Here is a 20,306-nt window from a genome sequence, read left to right on the forward strand (position 1 = left end):
AGGAACTAATTATAATCAATTCCCAAGGTCTCGTCACATAAAATAGCTGACCAAAAATCAACTTACATTTGTGGCCCACTAGCTAATAAATACAATCAAAGCATTTTAATAAAATAACTAAGCATATAGGCAGCCAGAAGCTGGATTTATATTATGGGAAAGCACCAGTGGATGCATGCAAATTTATCTGCTACGAAAGATCAAGAAGTCATGTGGTCAGTTGTTTTCTGAGGCTTGGTTTAAAAAAATCCTTTCAGTGTCTCTTTTAATAAATGCAGTCTAGTAACTCCCATTAAGCTTGATTAGTAATCGGATGGGGAGCAGCCAAGAAATGCTCAGTACAGTAGACTGTAATCATTGGAAGGCAATGGCATGCGACCTCTGAATATTGTTGTAAGTCAACATGCATCTTGTCCAGGGGTTGGGACCCCTGAGAGGGTAGTGAGGGGGTTTTAGAGGGGTCGCCAAAGACCATCAGAAAACATATATTTTTGATGGTATTAGGAACCCCTTTGGCAAAGAAGGCTGAAGATCTTTCCGCCTAGAATCATCCAGTCCAACCTCCTGCCAAGAAGCAGGAAAATTGCATTCAAAGCACCCCCGACAGATGGCCATCCAGCCTCTGTTTAAAAGCCTCCAAAGAAGGCGTCTCCACCACACTACGGGGCAGAGAGTTCCACTGCTGAACAGCTCTCACAGTCAGGAAGTTCTTCCTAATGTCTGTCCTTCTCTTCCTTTTTGGAAACAGATGGCAAATCTTTCCACCAAAAGTCTTCTTCTGCTATGATTGGTTGGCCACTCAGATGGCCTCTCAGCCAAGGGGCTGTTTCTGAAACTTCAAGAGGGGAGGGGAGAGCAGGTATGTTTGGCGCATGGCAGCGTGGTATGCATGCACAGGCAAGGGAGAGTGTGCAAGGCTGGAGGGAGGCTCATGCCAGCGAGACCCTTCAAGACATGAAAAAGCACCCGTGCGATGTGGGTCTGAGAGTGGCCCAGCATCCATCATTGTCTGAATTCACAGTGCTCTCTGGATGTAGGTGAATTACATCTCCCCTAAATCATTGTCAATTCCTCCCAAATCTCTCCAGTATTTTCTGTTGGTCAAGGGAGTTCTGTGTGCCAAGTTTGGTTCAATTCCATCATTGGCGGAATTCAGAATGCTTTTTGATTGAAGGTGAACTATGAATCCTAGCAACTACAACTCCCAAATGACAAAATCACCCACCCACCCCCGCCACATCCCCACAAGTATTCAAATTTGGGCGTATTGGGTATTTGTGCCAAATTTGGTCCAGTGAATGAAAACACATCCCGCATAACAGATATTTACATTACGATTCATAATAGTAGCAAAATTACAATTATGAAGTAGCAACAAAAATGTTATGGTCACCACAACATTAGGAACTGTATTAAGGGGTTGCGGCATTAAAAAGATTGAGAACCACTGATTACTATTATTTACAGCATTTATATTCTGCCCTACTCACCCCGTAGGGGACTCAGGGCAGATCACAATGCACATATACATGGCAAACATTCAATGCCATAAACACACAACATATATAGACAGAGACACAGAGGCTATTTAACTTTCCAGTTTCATGAGAGTATGGTTTTTGAATTCCGGCCATGAGGGATTACGTCACCATCCACTTGTGACACCGATAGAGTACTTCCTCATTCTTTTGCATGCTGGTGAGTTTTTATGGCGTAGTAAATTAGTTAAATTAGCCTCCCCGCATAAGCGGTATCCAAATTTCCTACTTTACAGATGCAACTGTCTTTCGGCTACAAAGGTTGACAGCAAGCTAAACATATGTCCAGAAGCTCACTCCAACCTGGGCTTCGAACTCATGACCTCTTGGTCAGTCGTGATTTTAATGCAGCTGATTCCCAACCAACTGTGTCACAACCTGGTCCTGATCTAGTCACTTGAAAGAAGAGGTTCATTTCCAACTCAAATCCCATATAAGTAGCAAAATCATAACTGTATTTGCAGATATTAAGGTTTTCTTTCCCCCTCATCTTCTCTTAATAATACCTTGATTCCTAGTTTTGCTATTTCTGTTGTTTCCCACTTGATTTATTTTTGTGTCTGAGCTACTCTTCCTCCCTTCCGCTCTCCATTTGACAATAGCAGCCTGTCTTTATTTCTGCCTACTAGGGAGGCATTGCTGCTTCTTTTTACTCTGGATCTTCTCTTTTTTTTTCCTCTTTCACTCTATTTCCATCCATTTCAGATGGGAGCCTCCAATTCAGGTGTCCTTTAAGGAGAAAATGCGAGCGGCAAAACTGTTAAAGAGGCCAATTCTGGAAGCGTTTTAGATGGTTGGTGACAACCACATTAAACGAAGGGAGGAGATCAGGAAAGAAGCAAGGGTTAAAGCAAAAGGAGGGCTGGAAATAAAGGCATGCTCGAAGTGGGCAGGCAGGCCCCGGTCTTTTGAACTGCCTGGGTGGCTAGGAAAAGAAAACAAGAGATAAAGCTGGTTTAGCCTTGCACTAAAAAAAACCCCAGATACCACTTTTATACAGGATGATTTGCTGGGGGAAGGGATTGTCACTCGGCCAAAACAAGCACAGTCAGGAGGGGTGTTTTCTAAACCCCTTAATTCTGCCCTGCGATTTGCGGGAGGAAACCTATTATTTATTCTTTGACTATTTCAGATGAGCTCGAAAATCACAGCTACTTCAGGAAAAAATCCCAACCCAAATGCAACCTTCTCTCGTGAACAAAGGAAGGGAAACATTTGTAGGGAGAAGGTCCCTAATCACTTCTACAACCTATATATATAAAAATGTAATGTTCGTTTGTGGGATTAAGATGACTCAAAAACCACTGGACCAATTGACACCAAATTTGGACACAATACACCTATCAGGCCAACGAGTGACCGTCACTCATTAAAAAACACTTGAAAACACAGCAGAAGAGAATTAAAAAGCCAAAAAACAAAAATTACATTACAATGCATGCGCAAAACCAAACACACACACACACATGCGCAAACACACACATAAACAAATATATACACACATATATATACACAAAACACATATACACAGACTGGGCCATAGCAACGCATGGCAGGGGACAGCTTGTGTGTGTTTGTGTGTGTGTATAAACACTAGCTTTACTCACCATGCGTTGCAGTGGCCAACCTTCCCTCCTTTCTTTCTTTCTCTCCTTCCTTCTTTCCCTCCCTCCCTCCTTCCTTCCCTCTTTTTCCCCCCTTGTACTTTCCCTTCTTCTTCCTTCCTTCTCTGTTTCTTTCCTCCCTTCCTTTGCTCTTTAGTTCCATCTTTTCTTGTCTCTTTCCTCCCTTCCTTCCCTCCCTCATTCTCTCTTTCGTTCCTTCTCTCCTTCCTTCCTTCTCTACCTTCCTTTCTTTCTCCCCTCCTTTCCCTCTTTCTCTCCTTCCTTTCTTCCCCCTTTCTGTGTATGTTTTGTGTGTATATATATGCATATATGTATGTATATATTTGTGTATATGTGTATATATGTGTGTCTGCGTATATATGTGGTTTTGCAAATGCATTGTAATTTTTTTTTTGTTTTCTGCCTTTTAAAGTCTTTTTTCAATGTTTTTATGAGTAATGGTCACTCGTTGGTCTGAGAGGGTTTATTGTGTCCAAATTTGGTGTCAATTCGTCCAGTGGTTTTTGAGTACTGTTAATCCCACAAACAAACATTACATTTATTTATTTATTTATTTATTTATTTATTTATATGTGTGTGTTTGTGTGTGTGTATATATATACACACACACACACACTCTCTAAATCAGGGTTTCTCAACCTTCCTAATTCCGCGACCCCTTAGTACAGGTCCTCATGTTGTGGTGACCCCCAACGATAACGTTATTTTCGTTGCTACTTCATTACCGTAATTTTGCTACTGTTATGAATTGTAATGTAAATATCTGACATGCAGGATGTATTTTCAGTCACTGGACCAAATTTGACAAAAATACCCAATACGCCCAAAATTTGAATACTGGTGGGGTTAGGGGTGATTGATTTTGTAATTTGGTAATGCTGGGATGTATAGTTCACCTTAAATCAAAGAGCCTTCTGAACTCCATTAATGATGGAATTGAATCAAACATGGCACACAGAATTCCCATGACCAAGAGAAAATATTGGGAAGTTCTGGTGGACATTGACCTTGAGTTTTTGGAGTTGTAGTTCACCTATATCCAGACTGTGGACTCAAGTAATGATGGATCTGGATCAAACTTGGCACAAATACTCAATATGCCCAAATGTGAACACTGGTAGTGTTTCACCTAAAATAGACCTTGCCATTTGGGAGTTGTAGTTGTTGGGATTTATAGTTCACCCACAATGAAATAGCATCCTGAACCCCACCAATGATAGAATTGGACCAAACTTTCCACACAGAACCCCCATGGACCAACAGAAAATACTATGTTTTCTGATGGTCTTTGGGAACCCCTCTGACACCCCTCATGACCCACACAGGGGTCCCGACCCCCAGGTTGAGAAACACTGCTCTAAATACAAACACACATATGGTTTGTGTTACAATTAAAATGTACCTGTTTGGACTTATATAAAATTCAACTTACAACAAACCTACAAAACCTATCTTGTTCGTACCTTGGGGTCTGTTTGGTCAGAGTAGAAACCACTGAAGAATTAATAAATGGAAGTAATATAGAATTAAAACCATTTCAAGAAGAAAGCAAGAGTGGGGTAATGATCAAAGATGACACTACCCATACACCTATCCTATAGAAACGAATGGGACTTTTTGAAGAGACGCTGTTCTTCTCTCTCTCCTGTTTGTTCCAGCCAGTCCTGTGCACAATTATTGCTGTGCATTGTGGCTATGTTAATTTCCATCAGAGTCTTTAAGTGCCAGAAAGAAATCAATACAGCTGCAGCAATGGCTGGACACACAATGCTAAGAGCCTTCTGTGGCTACTGGAATATATCAGCGCCATTACCACCGTAGCTTGGAAAATTGGAATTCAGGAGGGAGGGAATAAAAGCCAAACAACCCACAATTAGCTGCATATAGGTTGTGTAATATGGGCCAGGTTTCACACATAGAAAATAATTGTGTGTTCAAAATTTGCACGAAACCCATATGTTACACTCTCCCGACTTTACCATTACTAGTGGCTGGCGTTGCTAATTATAATGCCTGCAGGATAACTGTCAAAGGCTAATGGGAGCAGCACACTGCGAAAGGGAGGAGGGGAGAGAACGGGAATAAGACCTCATTAAGCAAAACAATTGCATTTGGTGCTTCCATAAGTGGGAAACATTTATTTCCATTTCCACGCCGAAAATAAAATGAGGACTGAAAGCCCACATTTACTAAAAACCTTGTGATCTTTGCCACCGGCTCTTTGGAATCCTGTTTTTATACAGTGAGTGCATCGCAAAGACGTTTTCGCTATTTTAGGGCAAAAGAAAAGCAGCGTGCTCAGGATATTTTATAAAACAGCCTTTTTGCTAGATGAAGAAATCACCTTGCTTTAAATCTCTTTCATTGCAACTAGTTTATAAAGTTTTATTTTTAAAGACGAAGCTGCTTTATTAAGGGGAGCCCAAGGTCCCTTCCATAGGGCAGAATAAAATCTCACATTTTCTGAATCGAATATGGCAGTGTGGACTCAGATAAACCAGTTCAAATCAGATATTGTGAGATTTTCTGCCTTGAGATTCTGGATTATATGGTTGTGTGGAAGGGCCCAAAGTTGTGCAATGCAATGGTCAGAGACACCTTTGATTTCATACAGTAGACTCTCTGTTAACAGGAACTCTCAAGCAACCAGCACTCCCCCCCCCCCAAAGAAATAATCTATATAAATAAAAATGTAATGTTCATTTGTGGGATTAACAGAACTCAAAACTGGATGAACTGACACCAAATTTGGACACAAGACACCTAACAACCCAATGTATGTCCTTCACTCAAAAAAATTGATTTTGTCATTTGGGAGTTGTAGTTGCTGGGATGTATAGTTCACCTACACTCAAAGAGCATTCTGAACCCCACCAACGATGAAATTGAATCAAACTTGGCACACAGTTCTCCCATGACCAACAGAAAATACTGGAAGGGTTTGGTGGGCAGTGCCCTTTGGTTTTGGAGTTGTAGTTCACCTACATCCAGAGATCACTGTGGACTCAAACAATGATGGATCTGGACCAAACTCTACACAAATACTCAATATGCCAAAATGTGAACACTGGTAGAGTTTGGGGAAAATAGAATCTTGATATTTGGGAGTTGTAGTTGCTGGGATTTGTAGTTCACCTACAATCACAGAACATTCTGAACCCCACCAATGATAGAATTGGGCCAAACCTCCCACACACAACCCCCATGTGGGCCACAGCAACGCGTGGCAGGGGAGTGCTAGTCTATATAAATAAAAATGTAATGTTCGTTTGTGGGATTAACATAACACAAAAACCACTGGATGAATTGACACCAAATTTGGACACAATACACCTAACAGTCCAATTAGTGTCCATCACCCATAAACACACACGCGCGCGCATACAAAGCCCCAGTGGAACAGACTTAAATACCCAACAAATACACCATATATACATATACACATACACTCATATACATATGCACATGCACACATTCATACACACATGTATATATATGCATAAACACACACAAATGTACACATATCCACACATACAAAAACATACACACATATACACATGCACATATACATGCAGACATACATATCTACATACATACATATATACACACAAATATGCATATAGACAGGCACACACATATACACAATATGCATGTATACATATATACATGCAAACACACATATATACAAATATATATACACACACATATATAAACACACATACACATATACAAACAAACTAGGCCACAGCAACACGTGACAGGGGCAGCTAGTAACGTAAATAACATGATATATAAAAATTAAATTAAATAATATAATAATTATAATGTAATATAACATCTTAATATAATTTTATATATATATATACACACACACATATAACTATAATATATTCTATTATAATATAAAAATATAATAATTATATTATTATAACATATATTAATATATTATAATTTATTATAATATATAATGCAGTATTATAGCACATATATACAAATATAATTTATTCTATTATAACATATATAATATATTATAATATATATAATATATTATTATATATTACTATGGGCTGTGATTTTAGGACAATGTGCTTTGTTTTTAACTACTTATTTAAATGCACAATGTATTTTGTATGGTTTTTTAAATGTCTTAATGCAGCATTGAATTATTGCCAATTTGGAAGCCACTCTGAATCCCCTTCCAAATTGAGTGGGGAAAACTATAGTAAAAAAAATTAAATAAATAGAAACCCTAAATCACGAAGAAATGTGTTTTGCTGCTTCCCTCTTCGTGTGGAAGGCTGTTTTCTTTCTTTCCAGGACTCAAAATACATTGAAGGCATCCTCTACTTAATAATAACTTTTTTTTAAAAAAAGTGGCAAACTCAGGTAGCCTCAATCCCAGGTATGAGGCGTCCTGAAGCATGCCATACTTTTGAACAAAGAAGCCTGTAATTCCAGCAAGGCGTGACATCATGAGGTTAAGCACGGTGCCTCAGCTGCAAGTGGAAGTTCACCAGGAAGAGGAAGAAAAGAGGAGAAAAAAACCAAAAAGGGACTTCCTGCCAAGTTGCTACAGAACTTTCCTGGCTTGACCACTGGCAGAAGCAGGCTTATCCTTCAAAAAAATGGTTAAAAGGCACTCCACTTTCCTCTGCCCCTTTTTTATTTTTTAAAGAGCCAATGGCCATAGATTCTCTATTTGCAACATTCACAGTTGCCCCAAGCAGACAAAGGACTCCGCCAGGCAGCAACCAGCCAGGCTTTGAAGCTGCAAGGACATTCAATGCTAATCAAGGGGCCAATGGGAACATTCACACCTGCCTCAAGCAGACATGAGTTTTTCTCCCATCCTGGACATTCCCCAGATAGATAAACCTCACTTGCCTAGTTTTCAGCAGACCTCACAACCTCTGAGGATGCCTGCCATAGATGTGGGCGAAACATCAGGAGAGAATGCTTCTGGAACATGGCCATACGGCCCGGAAAACTCACAGCAACCATAATGAATATTATACTTCTCTGCACCCTTGAATTTTTCTCCTTTCCTGTCCATCTTAATTTAGGATTCCCCCAGGCAGGTAGCAGCCAGGATTTGAAGCTGCAAGACAATTCACAGGAAGCAGCCAGGCTTTGAAGCTGCAAGACCATTCACACTTGCCTCAAGCAGATAAAAGAGTTCTTTCTCCCACCCTGGACATTCCACAGCTATATAAACCCCACTTGCCTAGTTTTCAACAGACTTCACAACCTCTGAGGATGCCTGCAATAGATGTGGGTGAAACGTCAGGAATGAATGTTTCTGGAACATGGCCATACAGCCCAGAAAACTCACAGCAACCTAATGAATATTATGATATTTCTCTGCACCCTTGAATTTTCCTCCTTTCCTTTCCTTTCTATCTTAACTTAGGATTCCCCCAGGCAGGTAGCAGCCAGGATTTGAAGCTGCAAGACCATTCACACTTGCCTCAAACAGACAAGAGTACTTACTCACGTCATTCCACAGATATATACACATCACATGCCTAGATTCTACCAGAATTCACAATCTCTGAGTATGTCTGCCAAACATGTGGGTGAAATGTCAGGAGAGAATGCATGGCCATACAGCACATAAAACTCACAGCTACCCAGTTTGCCCATTTCTCAGGTCACAAAAGGGTGCATAATTGACATTAATAGAGGTCACGCAGTGTAATTGGCACATAAAGTGATAGAAGTCATATATGGGGAAAATTACTGTTTACAAATTGTGCAACACCACCAATGTTGCTGGAAAAAATAATAAATATACAGAGTATTTAAAAATAACACTATGTAACAAAATTTGAAAAATTATGTTCCTGGTTTGGAAGTGTTATTTCCTGTTGATTTGTGTGGTTCTGACTTTTAAAGTAGCTGTTGGAAGACTTTCATGGCCGGAATCACTTAGTTGCTGTGAGTTTTCTGGGCTGTATAGCCATGTTCTGGAAGCATTCTCTCCTGATGTTTTGCCCACATCTATGGCAGGCATCCTCATAGGTTGCGAGGTTTCCTGCCATAGATGTGGGCGAAACATCAGGAGATAATGCTTCTGGAACATGGGAAGACAGCCCGGAAAACTCACAGCAACCCTTTGAAAGTAGGTGTTCTACTCCAGAAACTAGGCCACAAACTATGTTGAATTGGTGGAGACTTTCAGGCCCCTTCCACACAGCTGAATCAAATCCCACATTATCTGTTTTGAACTGGAATATAGGGCAGTGTGGACTCAGATATTCCAGTTCAAAGCAGATATTGTGGGTTATTCTGCTTTGATATTCTGGTTTATATGGCTGTGTGGAATGGCCCTCTAAGGCTCCTTCCATGCAGCTGAATCAAATCCCACATTATCTGCTTTGAACTGGAATATAGGACAGTATGGATTCAAATAATCCAGTTCAAAGCAGATAATGTGGGTTAGTCTGCTTTGATATTCTGGGTTATATGGATGTGGAATGGCCCTCTAAGGCCCTTTCCACACAGCTGAACCAAATTCCATATTATCTGCTTTGAACTGGAATATAGGGCAGTATGGACTCAAGATAACCCAGTTCAAAGCAGATATTGTGGGATTTTCTGCTTTGATATTCTGGGTTATATAGTTGGGTGGAATAGCCCTCTAAGGCCCCTTCCACTCAGCTGAATCAAATCCCACATTATCTGCTTTAAACTGGAATATAACATTTCTTTTTCCATCCTGAGTTTTTATCTTTTTAACTTGTATAGGTGGCCCACCCTTGGGATTGATTTTGCATTGTATTCGTTTTGTATTGTTTTTATTGTATTCTTGTGTTTTACTGATTTAATCGTGATGTTTATTTTGTTGTTTTGGTTTTATCTTGTTGCAATGTACTCCCTTCATGTAAGCTGCCCTGAGTCCCCTTTGGGGAGATGGTAGCGGGGTATAAATAAAGATGATGATGATGATTATTATTATTGAAGGAGTAAATGAGCTTAATAATGCAAAAACTTAAGAGTAAAGATAACCTTCTCGGCAAAAGGGTACGGGAGATTGGAAGCCAAAAGGGAGATTATGTGTTTTGAATATACAGGATGTTCAAGGTGTCTAAAAACACAGAATGACCTGACATTTCAATGCTGATCTATATACAAAAAATATATATGTTTATCTATGCTGGTGCCGCATAGGTAGAGCTTATCGGTTAGAAGTGCCGAAATGGCCAAATAATGAGAAAAGCATGTTTTTAAGAATCTGGCTGCCGATAAGTTGCCGAGCCAAATTCAAGGTGCAAGTCATTACCTATAAAGCCCTAAACCAGTGGTTCTCAACCTGGGGTCCCCAGATGTTTTTGGCCTACAACTCCCAGAAGTCCCATCAAGTTAACCAGCTGTTAGGATTTCTGGGAGTTGAAGGCAGAAAACATCTGGGGATCCCAGGTTGAGAAGCACTGCCCTATAAGGTTCGGGCCCAGCCTGTCTCCGTGATCGCATCTCCTTCTATGAACCGGCACAAGTTCTAAGATCTTCCGGGGAGGCCCTCCTCTCAGTCCCACTACCGTTGGTAGGGACGAGAGAGAGGGCCTTCTCAATGGTGGCCCCCCATCTCTGGAACGCCCTTCCAAGGGAAATAAGACAGGCCCCATCCCTCCCCTCCTTTCGTAAGAGCTGGAAGACCTGGTGGTTTCAACAAGCCTTTGTAAATGACTAGTTCTAACTCAGCCCTACACATTGTCAAATACAGCCTTATTCTTCCTACCAATTACCCAGATCATTTCCTCTAATCGGCCCCGGAATGAACAGCCACAGACCCGCGCCTAATATTATTGTTGCTTGCCATAGCATTTCACTTAATTCCTGGGGCCCCTACAATTTTTGGGCTTGCATAAATCTTGGCCTGGCCTTTTAAATTTTTAAATTGCCTTGAACAGGCAGGATTACTTCTAATACATGTGTGTTATGGCGACAATTTTTATGCTTATATTTTGTTTTGTTAATCTTACGGTTATGATGTTTTTTACTCTGTATATTTTGTCATGTTACTTGGGAACCGTTCTGAGTCCCCTCAGGGAGATGGAGCGGTATATAAATAAAGTTTTATTATTATTTATTATTATTATAATCTGATGGAGCCCCCGATGACGCAGTGGGTTAAACCCCTGTGCAAGGCAGGACTGAAGACCGACAGGTCGCAGGTTCAAATCCGGGGAGAGGCGGATGAGCTCCCTCTATCAGCTCCAGCTCCTCATGCGGGGACACGAGAGAAGCCTCCCACAAGGATGATAATAACATCAAATCATCTGGACGTCCCCTGGTCAACGTCCTTGCAGACGGCCAATTCTCTCACACCAGAAGTGACTTGCAGTTTCTCAAGTCACTCCTGACATGACAAAAAAAATTATAATCTGATTGGAGAATGGAGATGGGTTGAAAGGTTACTCCTTGACACAGTAAAAAATTGTATAAAAGAGGAAGATTATAACAGGACAGAAAGCTATTTTTTTGAAGGCACACTCTCTGGTCTTCGGCTATTCTGTCTCTTGGTTCTTGAGGGTTTTTTCGGGCTATAGAGCCATGTTCTAGAGGCATTTCTCCTGACGTTTCGCCTGCATCTATGGCAATTCCACAGATATATAAACCCATTGTCCTAATTCCAACAGACCTCACTACCTCTGAGGATGCTTGCCATAGATGCAGGCGAAACGTCAGGAGAAATGACTCTAACCCGAAAAAATCCACAAGAACCTAGTGATTCCAGCCATGAAAGCCTTCGACAATATATTCTGTCTCTGCATGGCCATGCTAAAAAAAAATAAAGATTTTTGCTTCATCCAAGGAAGTTGGTTGTTTGCATCTGTTCTGTGGGACCAAGAAGTTTTAGGGGGTTCCCTCTCATTATTATTATTGACACAAAAGCACAGTATGTCACAGCAAAAGACATCGATATGCTGGATTTCGTATCACAAAATCACAAGTCAAACACTTCCCAAGTGTCTAGGACTGTGTGATATTATTATTATTATAGGGCAGTGTGGACTCAAATAACCCAGTTCAAAGCGAATAGTGTGGGATTTTCTGCCTTGATATTCTGGGATATATGGCAGTTTGGAAGGGCCTTGGATTATATATGGCTGTGTGCAAGGCTCCTTAGCACAGACTCATTGAAAAACTGTATGTAAACAAAGTTTTTGGTAGTTTAATAAACTTTTTCCCCTATGATAGAACCAATGAGGAAATGACATTTCTGACTCAGGAATAAATCATTGTGTCACCTAGTGTAACCCATGCCTCTTCACCCTATTTATGGGATCCTGGGAGTTGTAGTTTCCCAAGCTTCCTCTGCCAAGGAGAGCAAAGGCCTCCTAGGAATGTCAGAGTGGGATCAAACTGAAATGTAGTTGCACTAAAGAGACAATGAAACCACTCTCTTAAATTGGGAAGGAAGGTTGGGGGTGATACATAGAAGCCAGCTCCTCTTCTCTTCCCTTCCCTCCCCCCTCCCTCTTTTGCAACTCTCAAACCGGATTAGGCCCTAATCCCGCCTCCTGCTCTGCACTGTTCTGCTTCAGCAGAGGCGACCAACTTCTCCCCAGCCCCCCTCTCTGCTTGCAAACACGCGTTGGGAGTGTTTTGTGCAATGGGAGGAGGAGGAGGGGTTGCTGCAAAGAGTGGGGTGTTGCAAAGACTCTTCCTTCCTACTTTTTCGTGCAATCCAGCAGGACCCCCGTGAAGCGCCTCTCCCCGCTGCTCCAGGTGACCACCAAGGTGTCGCCCGCCATCTGCTCCACCAGCACCGGCAGGAAAGAGCCGACCTGCGGCTTCTGGGCCTCCCTTGCTGCTGCTCCTGCTGCCTCCTCCTCCTCCATGGCTGCTGCTGCTGCTCCTGCTGCTTGTGGTGCCGCCTCCGGAGAGAGAACTAGGCTGGCCCCCGCGATGACCTCATGGCTCCCCCTCCCCAGCAGGGAGGATTAGGAGTAGGGGCGCTGACGTCACGAGGCTCGCCCTCCCGGGAACGTTCCACCGAGGAGCCCTGAAACAAGCAAGAGGCAACCAGTCAAGATCATTTGGGGGGGGGGGGGGGGGAGAGGAGGACACAAAGCGGGGTTCAGCTCCTCCCCCCTTTGTTCTTCTGGGAGCTGCCCTCTGAGCCCCAAGGCCTCAGCCCCTCTGAGCCCTTCCAGCGGGATAGAAATACATTCCAGCGGGATAGAAATACATGGCCTTTAAGTAGACACCATCAAAACGCTCCCCACAGATGGCCATCCAGCTTGTGTGTGTATACACACACATACATTCAGAGTTCCCAAAGGCCATCCAGCCCACCCCACCCCACCCCCTTCAGCCATGCAGGGAGACACCATCAAAACCCTCCCCACCGATGGCCATCCAGCTCTCCTCCAGAGAAGGAGAGCCACCATATCCCAAGTTGTGTGTGCATACATATATCATATTTTGTATGTTTGTGTGTGTGTGTGTATACACACACACACACATACATTCACACACATGCATTCATACATTCACCAAGTTGGAAGAGGGCCCCCAAGACCAGTCCAGCACCACCTTCTGCCATGCAGGAAAACACAATCAAAACCCTCCCCATAGATGGCCATCCAGCTTGTGTGTGTGTGTGTACATATATACACACACACACACATTCATACATTCACCGAGTTGGAAGAGGGTCCCCAAAGGCCATCCAGTCCAGCCCCCCCCCTCCTGCCATGCTGGGAGACACCATCACTCTCTCCACAGATAACCATCCAGCTTGTGTGTATATACACACACATATACATTCACACACATGCATTCATGCATTCACCAAGTTCAGAGGGCCCCCAAAGACCATCCAGTCCAGCCCCCCCCCTTCTGCCATGCAGGGAGACACCAACAAAACACTCCCCACAAATGGCCATCCAGCTTGTGTGTGTATACACACACACACATACATTCACCAAGTTGGAAAAGGCCCCCCAAAGGCCATCCAGTCGTACCCCCCCCCTTTCAACCATGCAGGGAAACACCATTAAAACCCTCCCCACAGATGGCCATCCAGCTTGTGTGTGTATATATATATCTATATATACAAACACAAACACACATGCATTCATACATTCACCAAGTTGGGAGAGGGCCCCCAAAGACCATCCAGTCCAGACTCCTCCTGCCATACAAGGAAACACCATCAAAACACTCCCCACAGAAGGCCACCCAGCTTGTGTGTGTATATATATATACACACACACACATTCACCGAGTTGGAAGAGGGCCCCCAAAGGCCATCCAGTCCAGCCCCCCCCTTCTGCCATGTTGGGAGACACCAACAAAACTCTCCCCATAGATAGCCATCCAACTTGTGTGTGTATATATATACACACACAAACACACATATACACACACACATGCATTTATACATTCAACAAGTTAGGAGAGGCCCCCCAAAGGCCATCTAGTCCAGCCCCCTCCTTCTGCCATGCAAGGAGACACCATCAAAACCCTCCCCACAGATGGCCATTCAGCTTGTGTGTGTATATATATATATATACACACACACATTCACCGAGTTGGAAGAGGGTCCTAAAAGGCCAGCCCAGGGGGGCCAAACCCTCTAGACAAGGAAAACCAGAATATCCTTAGTTGAAAGACTCTATACACACACACACACACACACACACACGATTCTCAGCTTGGCACCCTCCTCCATGTAACATCTTTCCAAATATTTTAACATGGCTTAACAACAATAACAACAGCAACAACAACAGTTCAGTTTAGGGATACCAAAAACAACCCCTCCAATGCCAAGGGGTGAACAAAACTAACACTATGTAACAAAATTTGGGGGGAAAAGTTCCTGGTTTGAAAGTGTTGTTTCCTGTTTAATTGTGCGGTACTGACTTTGGAAATAGTTATAATCCAGAAACTTTGTTTTTGTGACTGCCACAAACTATGTTGAATCTGTTGAGACTCTAAGAGATATTCATTGCAAAACTATAGCAAAATGTCCTGCAGGAGGTCCCACAAAAAACAACGTTTTTTGCAGTTTGACACTCGTTTTCCATGTTTTTGTGATAGAACCTATTAGGAAATGACATTTATCACCCAGGAACAAAAATCGTGTTACAGAGTGCAATCCAACAGTGCCGATCTCTTCCCTCACCTGCAAAAAAAGAAGTCATTCTTTGGGCCCGCAATATGCAACGCCTTCCCTTCCTGTCTGGATATTTACTTACCTGGAGTGAGTGGGAGGCTAAAAGGTGCCTTGCTCTGCACTGGGGAGCTTGCTAGGCAGGCTTACCAGGAAGCAAATGCTTTTCTGGTGCCCTCACATGCCTCATGCCGGGAGACAAAGCTAAGCTCTCCAGGCTTGCCAGCCAAAGCACAGGTGATCTCTGTACTCCTCCATGTGGCTTTCAGATCCAGCTCATTTCAGTTGGGTTTAAAGTCGAGCCATGTATATATACTCACATACACACAAACTCTTCTGTTTTGTTAACAGCTGAACCTCATGCAGGTGGACAACATATGCACAGATAGGGAGCTCACTGGAGTTTGCTCTGAAGTCACTTGCAAAACCACCTTCACGTATTCCTTACTAAGAAGACCCTATAACCTCTGAGGATGCCTGCCATAAATGCAGGTGAAATGTCAGGAGAGGATGCTTCTAGAACATAGCCATATAGCCCGAAAAACCTACAACAACCCAATGATTCCAGCCATAAAAGCCTTCTACAATACAAGACCCTATAAAGTTCATGGGATTGCCATAAACCAACAGGCAACTTGAAGGCACACATGCAAACCTGCCTCAAATTGCAGCCCTTGGCAGTTGGGAGCTCTCCTAGGCCTCAACTACACTGAATTTTTAATGCAGCTCGAAGCTGGGTTCAAATTGCGGAAGCCGGATACGAAACTTCCACAAAAGTGTGTGAAAGAAAGCTCTTAGGCCCCTTCTACATTGCCATATAATCCAGATTTTCAAAGTAAATAATGCACATTATCTGGACTATGAGTCTTAATATGAACTGGATTATATGAGTCTACACTGCCATATAGTCCAGTTCAAAGCACAAAAAAAAAATCTGTATTTTATATGGCAATGTAGAAAGGGCCTCAACATTGTAACACTTTTGTACCCCATCTTGAGCCAAAGAGATGTGGGGAATAAATAAATAATTATTAACATCATCATCATTATTAGATACACAACAAAATTAGTACACAGCAAACAAGATCACTCTGCTGGCTTTTGTATTTGATCACACGTCGGACACTGCCCCAGTGTCTACGACTGTGTGATGTATCGGCAAATAATGCGTGCAGACCCCAGTAGAGTGGCCTTTTGCAGCTGACAGATGGAAATTTTGTCAGCTCCAATTGTTTTTAAGTGCAGGCCAAGGTCTTTAGGCATTGCACCCAGTGTGCCAAGCACCAGTGGGACCACTTTTACTGGCATGTGCCAGTCTTTGCAGTTCTGTCTTTAAATCTTCATATTCTGTAAGCTTTTCCAGTTGCTTCTCGTCAATCCTGCTGTCACCTGGGATTGCAACATCGAATCCATACTTGTTTTTTCCCCCACAAATGTGAGGTCAGGAGTATTGTGCTCCAACATTATTGCTGTTGTTGTTGTTGTTAGATACACAAGATTAGTACACAGCAAACAAGATCACTATGCTGGCTTTTGTATTGGATCACACATCAGACAGTTCCCATATCATCCTCATCCTCATGCTCTGTGGTTTGTGTAATCCACAACTAGGCCCAAGATTTCCTGTATAATCGTGTGCACACCAAAACTTCTCTCTTCAATACCAGTTTGAAACTGCCTTAAATGGGCAAGGAGCCACATCGTGTCTCCTCGTGGAGAGAAAAAAACAGAGTATAAATAAACATAATAATAATCATCATCATCATCATCATCATCATAGCAATTTTTTTATGTCAGGTCCGACTTGAGAAACTGGAAGTCGCTTCTGGTGTGAGAGAATTGTCCGTCTGCAAGGACATTGCCCAGATGTTTTGATGTTTTACCATCCTTGTGGGAGGCTTCTCTCATGTCCCCGCATGGGGAGCTGGAGCTGTCAGAGGGAGCTCATCTACCCTCTCCCCAGATTCGAACCTCCGACCTGTTGGTCTTCAATCCTGCCAGCACAAGGGTTTAACCCATTGCACCACCGCGGACTCATATAATAGCAACAATAATTATAATGTAAATGGGACCATGGTTAGTCCAATGTCCTCCAGGACATTTGGGTTGAAATGACTTAGGTCAAAGGGATTTTGAAAGGCCTCAATACCATCAAGGCACCAGATCCAGTCTGATTTTCAAAGCTAAGCTGTGTCAGCTGTGGTTAGTGCTTGGATGAGAGACCACCAATGCACAGTTCTGGAGAAAGGAACTGGCATGGCAAAACTACATCTGATTGAAGATATGAAGGCACAGGCACAAATACAAGGGAATTATGGTCCATATATCTCCTTTCCCCTAATCCAACATATGCAGACAACCATTAATTACACTGAGACTTGTTTCCAAATACGTGGATACAGGATCAGAGCCTCAGAATGATACAACTGAGCCCCCTTCCACACAGCTGAATAAAATCCCACATTATCTGCTTTGAATTGGGATATATGGCAGTGTGGATGCAGATAACCCAGTTCAAAGCAGATATTTTGGGTTATATGGCTGTGTGGAATATTATAATATTATAATGTAATGCAATATAATACTAATAAGATATTATTATATATATATTACATGTAATATTACTAATAAGGACCCTTAGTGGATATATCTTTCACCCTAGTAATGTGGCCTACAGCCACAGGCTGATAACACTTCCTTTTAAAGCAAGAGGGGAATTCTGTATTTAAATACAGGAGAGATCCTGCAAGGAGAAATAAGGTATGCGGGAATAAGCACTGTGGATTTCAGGGATATTCCTGGATTGTGTGTGTGATACTTCCAAATAACATGCTTAAGGCCACCCAAGAAGTGCTCATCCCTTTTCAAATCGTCAAACCAATGTTTTCAAGGAGACAGGTTTGCAAGAGACTGTGGCCCCTTCTACACTGCCATATAATCTGCTTTGAACTGGATTATGAGTCTACTACACTGTTATACGATCCAGTTCAAAGCAGATAATCTGGATTTTATATGGCCTGTGCTTCTAGCTCGGCTGCAGCTCTTGTTTTCTATCAGAATGTATGTATGTACGAGGGATTTTATTGCATTATGAAAAGGAGTTGTGACCTATCTCCTGCTGTAGGGCATTTACAAGGCAGTAAACAAATAAACAAACAACAGTGGGTTGCTGTGAGTTATCCAGGCTGTATGGCCATGTTCCAGAAGCATTCTCTCCTGACGTTTCGCCTGCATCTACGGCAAGCATCCTCAAAAGTTGTGACGTCTGTTGGAAACTAGGCAAGTGGGGTTTATATATCTGTGGAATGTCCAGGGTGGGAGAAAGAACTCTTGTCTGTTTGAGGCAAGTGTGAATGTTGCAATTGGCAACCTTGATTAGCACTGAAGGGTCTTGCAGCTTCAAAGCCTGGCTGGTTGCTGCCTGGGGGAATCCTTTGTCTGCTTGGGGCAAGTATGAATGTTGCAAATAGAGAATCTTTGCAGCTTCAAAGACTGGCTATTTCCTGCCAAGGGATGCTTTGTTAGGAGGTGTTAGCTGGCCCTGATTGATTCTTGTCTGGAATTTCCCTGTTTTTTAAGTGTTGATCTTTACTCTAGTCTAACAACTACTATGCCAGACGAGCATGTGGGTGATTTCAACAGAAAGGAAGAAGCCATGAAAATGAACAAAATCTGGCTACCAGTATTTTAAAAAACTCTAAAATCAGGATGGTAAATAAAAAGCAACACTCAAAAAACAGCAGAATTCTAGACATGAAACAATCAAGGCCAGGGTTGCTATGAGTTTGCCAGGATGTATGGTCATGTTCCAGAAGCATTCTCTCCTGCATCTATGGCAGGCATCCTCAGAAGTTGTGCCCTAGATGCAGACGAAACATCAGGAGAGAATGCTTCTTGAACATGGCCATACAGCCTGGAAAACTCACAGCAACCCAGTGATTCTGGCCATGAAAGCCTTTGGCAATAAACCAAGGCCAGCAAACACTTCCTAAGAAATGTGGGATTTGATTCAGCTGCGTGGAAGGGGCCTGAGAGTCTCCACCAATTCAACATAGTTTGTGGCCTAGTTTCTGGAGTAGAACAACTACTTTCAAAGGGTTGCTGTGAGTTTTTTGGGCTGTATGGCCATATTCCAGAAGTATTCTCTCCTGATGTTTTGCCCACATCTATGGCAGGAAACCTCGCAACCTCTAAGGATGCCTGACATAGATATGGGTGAAACTTCAGGAGAGAATGCTTCCGGAACATGGTCATACAGCCCAGAAAACTCACAGCAACCCAGTGATTCCAGCCATGAAAGCCTTTGACAACACAGCTAATTTCAAAGTTAGGACCACACAATTCAATAGGAAATAACACTTCCAAACTAGGAAAAGATTTTTTCCTAAATTTTGTTACATAGTGTTAATTTTTTAAATATATTTTTATGATAACGATAATTAATTTTCCCACATAGGATTTCTATCACTCTGTGTCAGTTACACTGCATGGCCTCTATTAATGTCAATTATGCACCCTTTGTGACCCGAGAAATGGGCAATTTGTGTTGCTGTGAGTTTTCTGGGCTGTGTGGGTTCAAAACAGATATTGTGGGATTTTCTGCCTTGATATTCTGGGATATTGGGCTGTGTGGAAGGGAGCTCAGAGGGTTTGCTTGGATGGCGGTGATCCAAATCTTTCTTAGGACTGAATGGCACGACACCACATGGCTTTGCGCAGGATTATTTTCCCCTGGCCTGTGCATAGAGCAACAAAGAGACCGAAACCCCCAACCGGCCCCCTCCTCTCCGCCTTTACATTCAGAAGCGAGGGATAGTTTCCATAGCCATCTTCTTGCTTCTCCTGTTAAATGTCCTTAGATCTCAATCCACCATACTGTCAAAATGATCTGTACACTGGGACAATATATATAACAATGAGGGACATCTCTAAGCAAGCAGGAAAGTTCATTGGAAAGGGAAAAGCTTGCATTTGAACTCTACTTTTGGAAAGGGAAAGAAAGGAAGAATGAAAGGA

General features: G+C 42.5%; 1 protein-coding gene across 3 annotated transcripts in view; it reads right to left on the reverse strand.

Annotated features, from left to right (window-relative positions):
- PWWP2B (PWWP domain containing 2B) overlaps positions 1–20,306 on the reverse strand; it is a 72,996-nt gene that overhangs the window by 40,245 nt on the left and 12,445 nt on the right. For 2 of the 3 annotated variants that reach the window (XM_060768672.2, XM_060768671.2), the window contains exon 2: positions 12,842–13,172. In XM_060768672.2, the coding sequence (XP_060624655.2) occupies positions 12,842–13,008 (167 nt within the window). In that variant the 5' untranslated portion in view covers positions 13,009–13,172. Of the gene's footprint in view, positions 1–12,841; positions 13,173–15,375; positions 15,399–20,306 lie in introns of those variants that run through there. The other variant, XM_060768673.2, reaches the window with a different exon arrangement.

This window comes from Anolis sagrei, chromosome 3, assembly GCF_037176765.1.
Source record: "Anolis sagrei isolate rAnoSag1 chromosome 3, rAnoSag1.mat, whole genome shotgun sequence".
Taxonomy (NCBI): Eukaryota; Metazoa; Chordata; class Lepidosauria; order Squamata; family Dactyloidae; genus Anolis; species Anolis sagrei.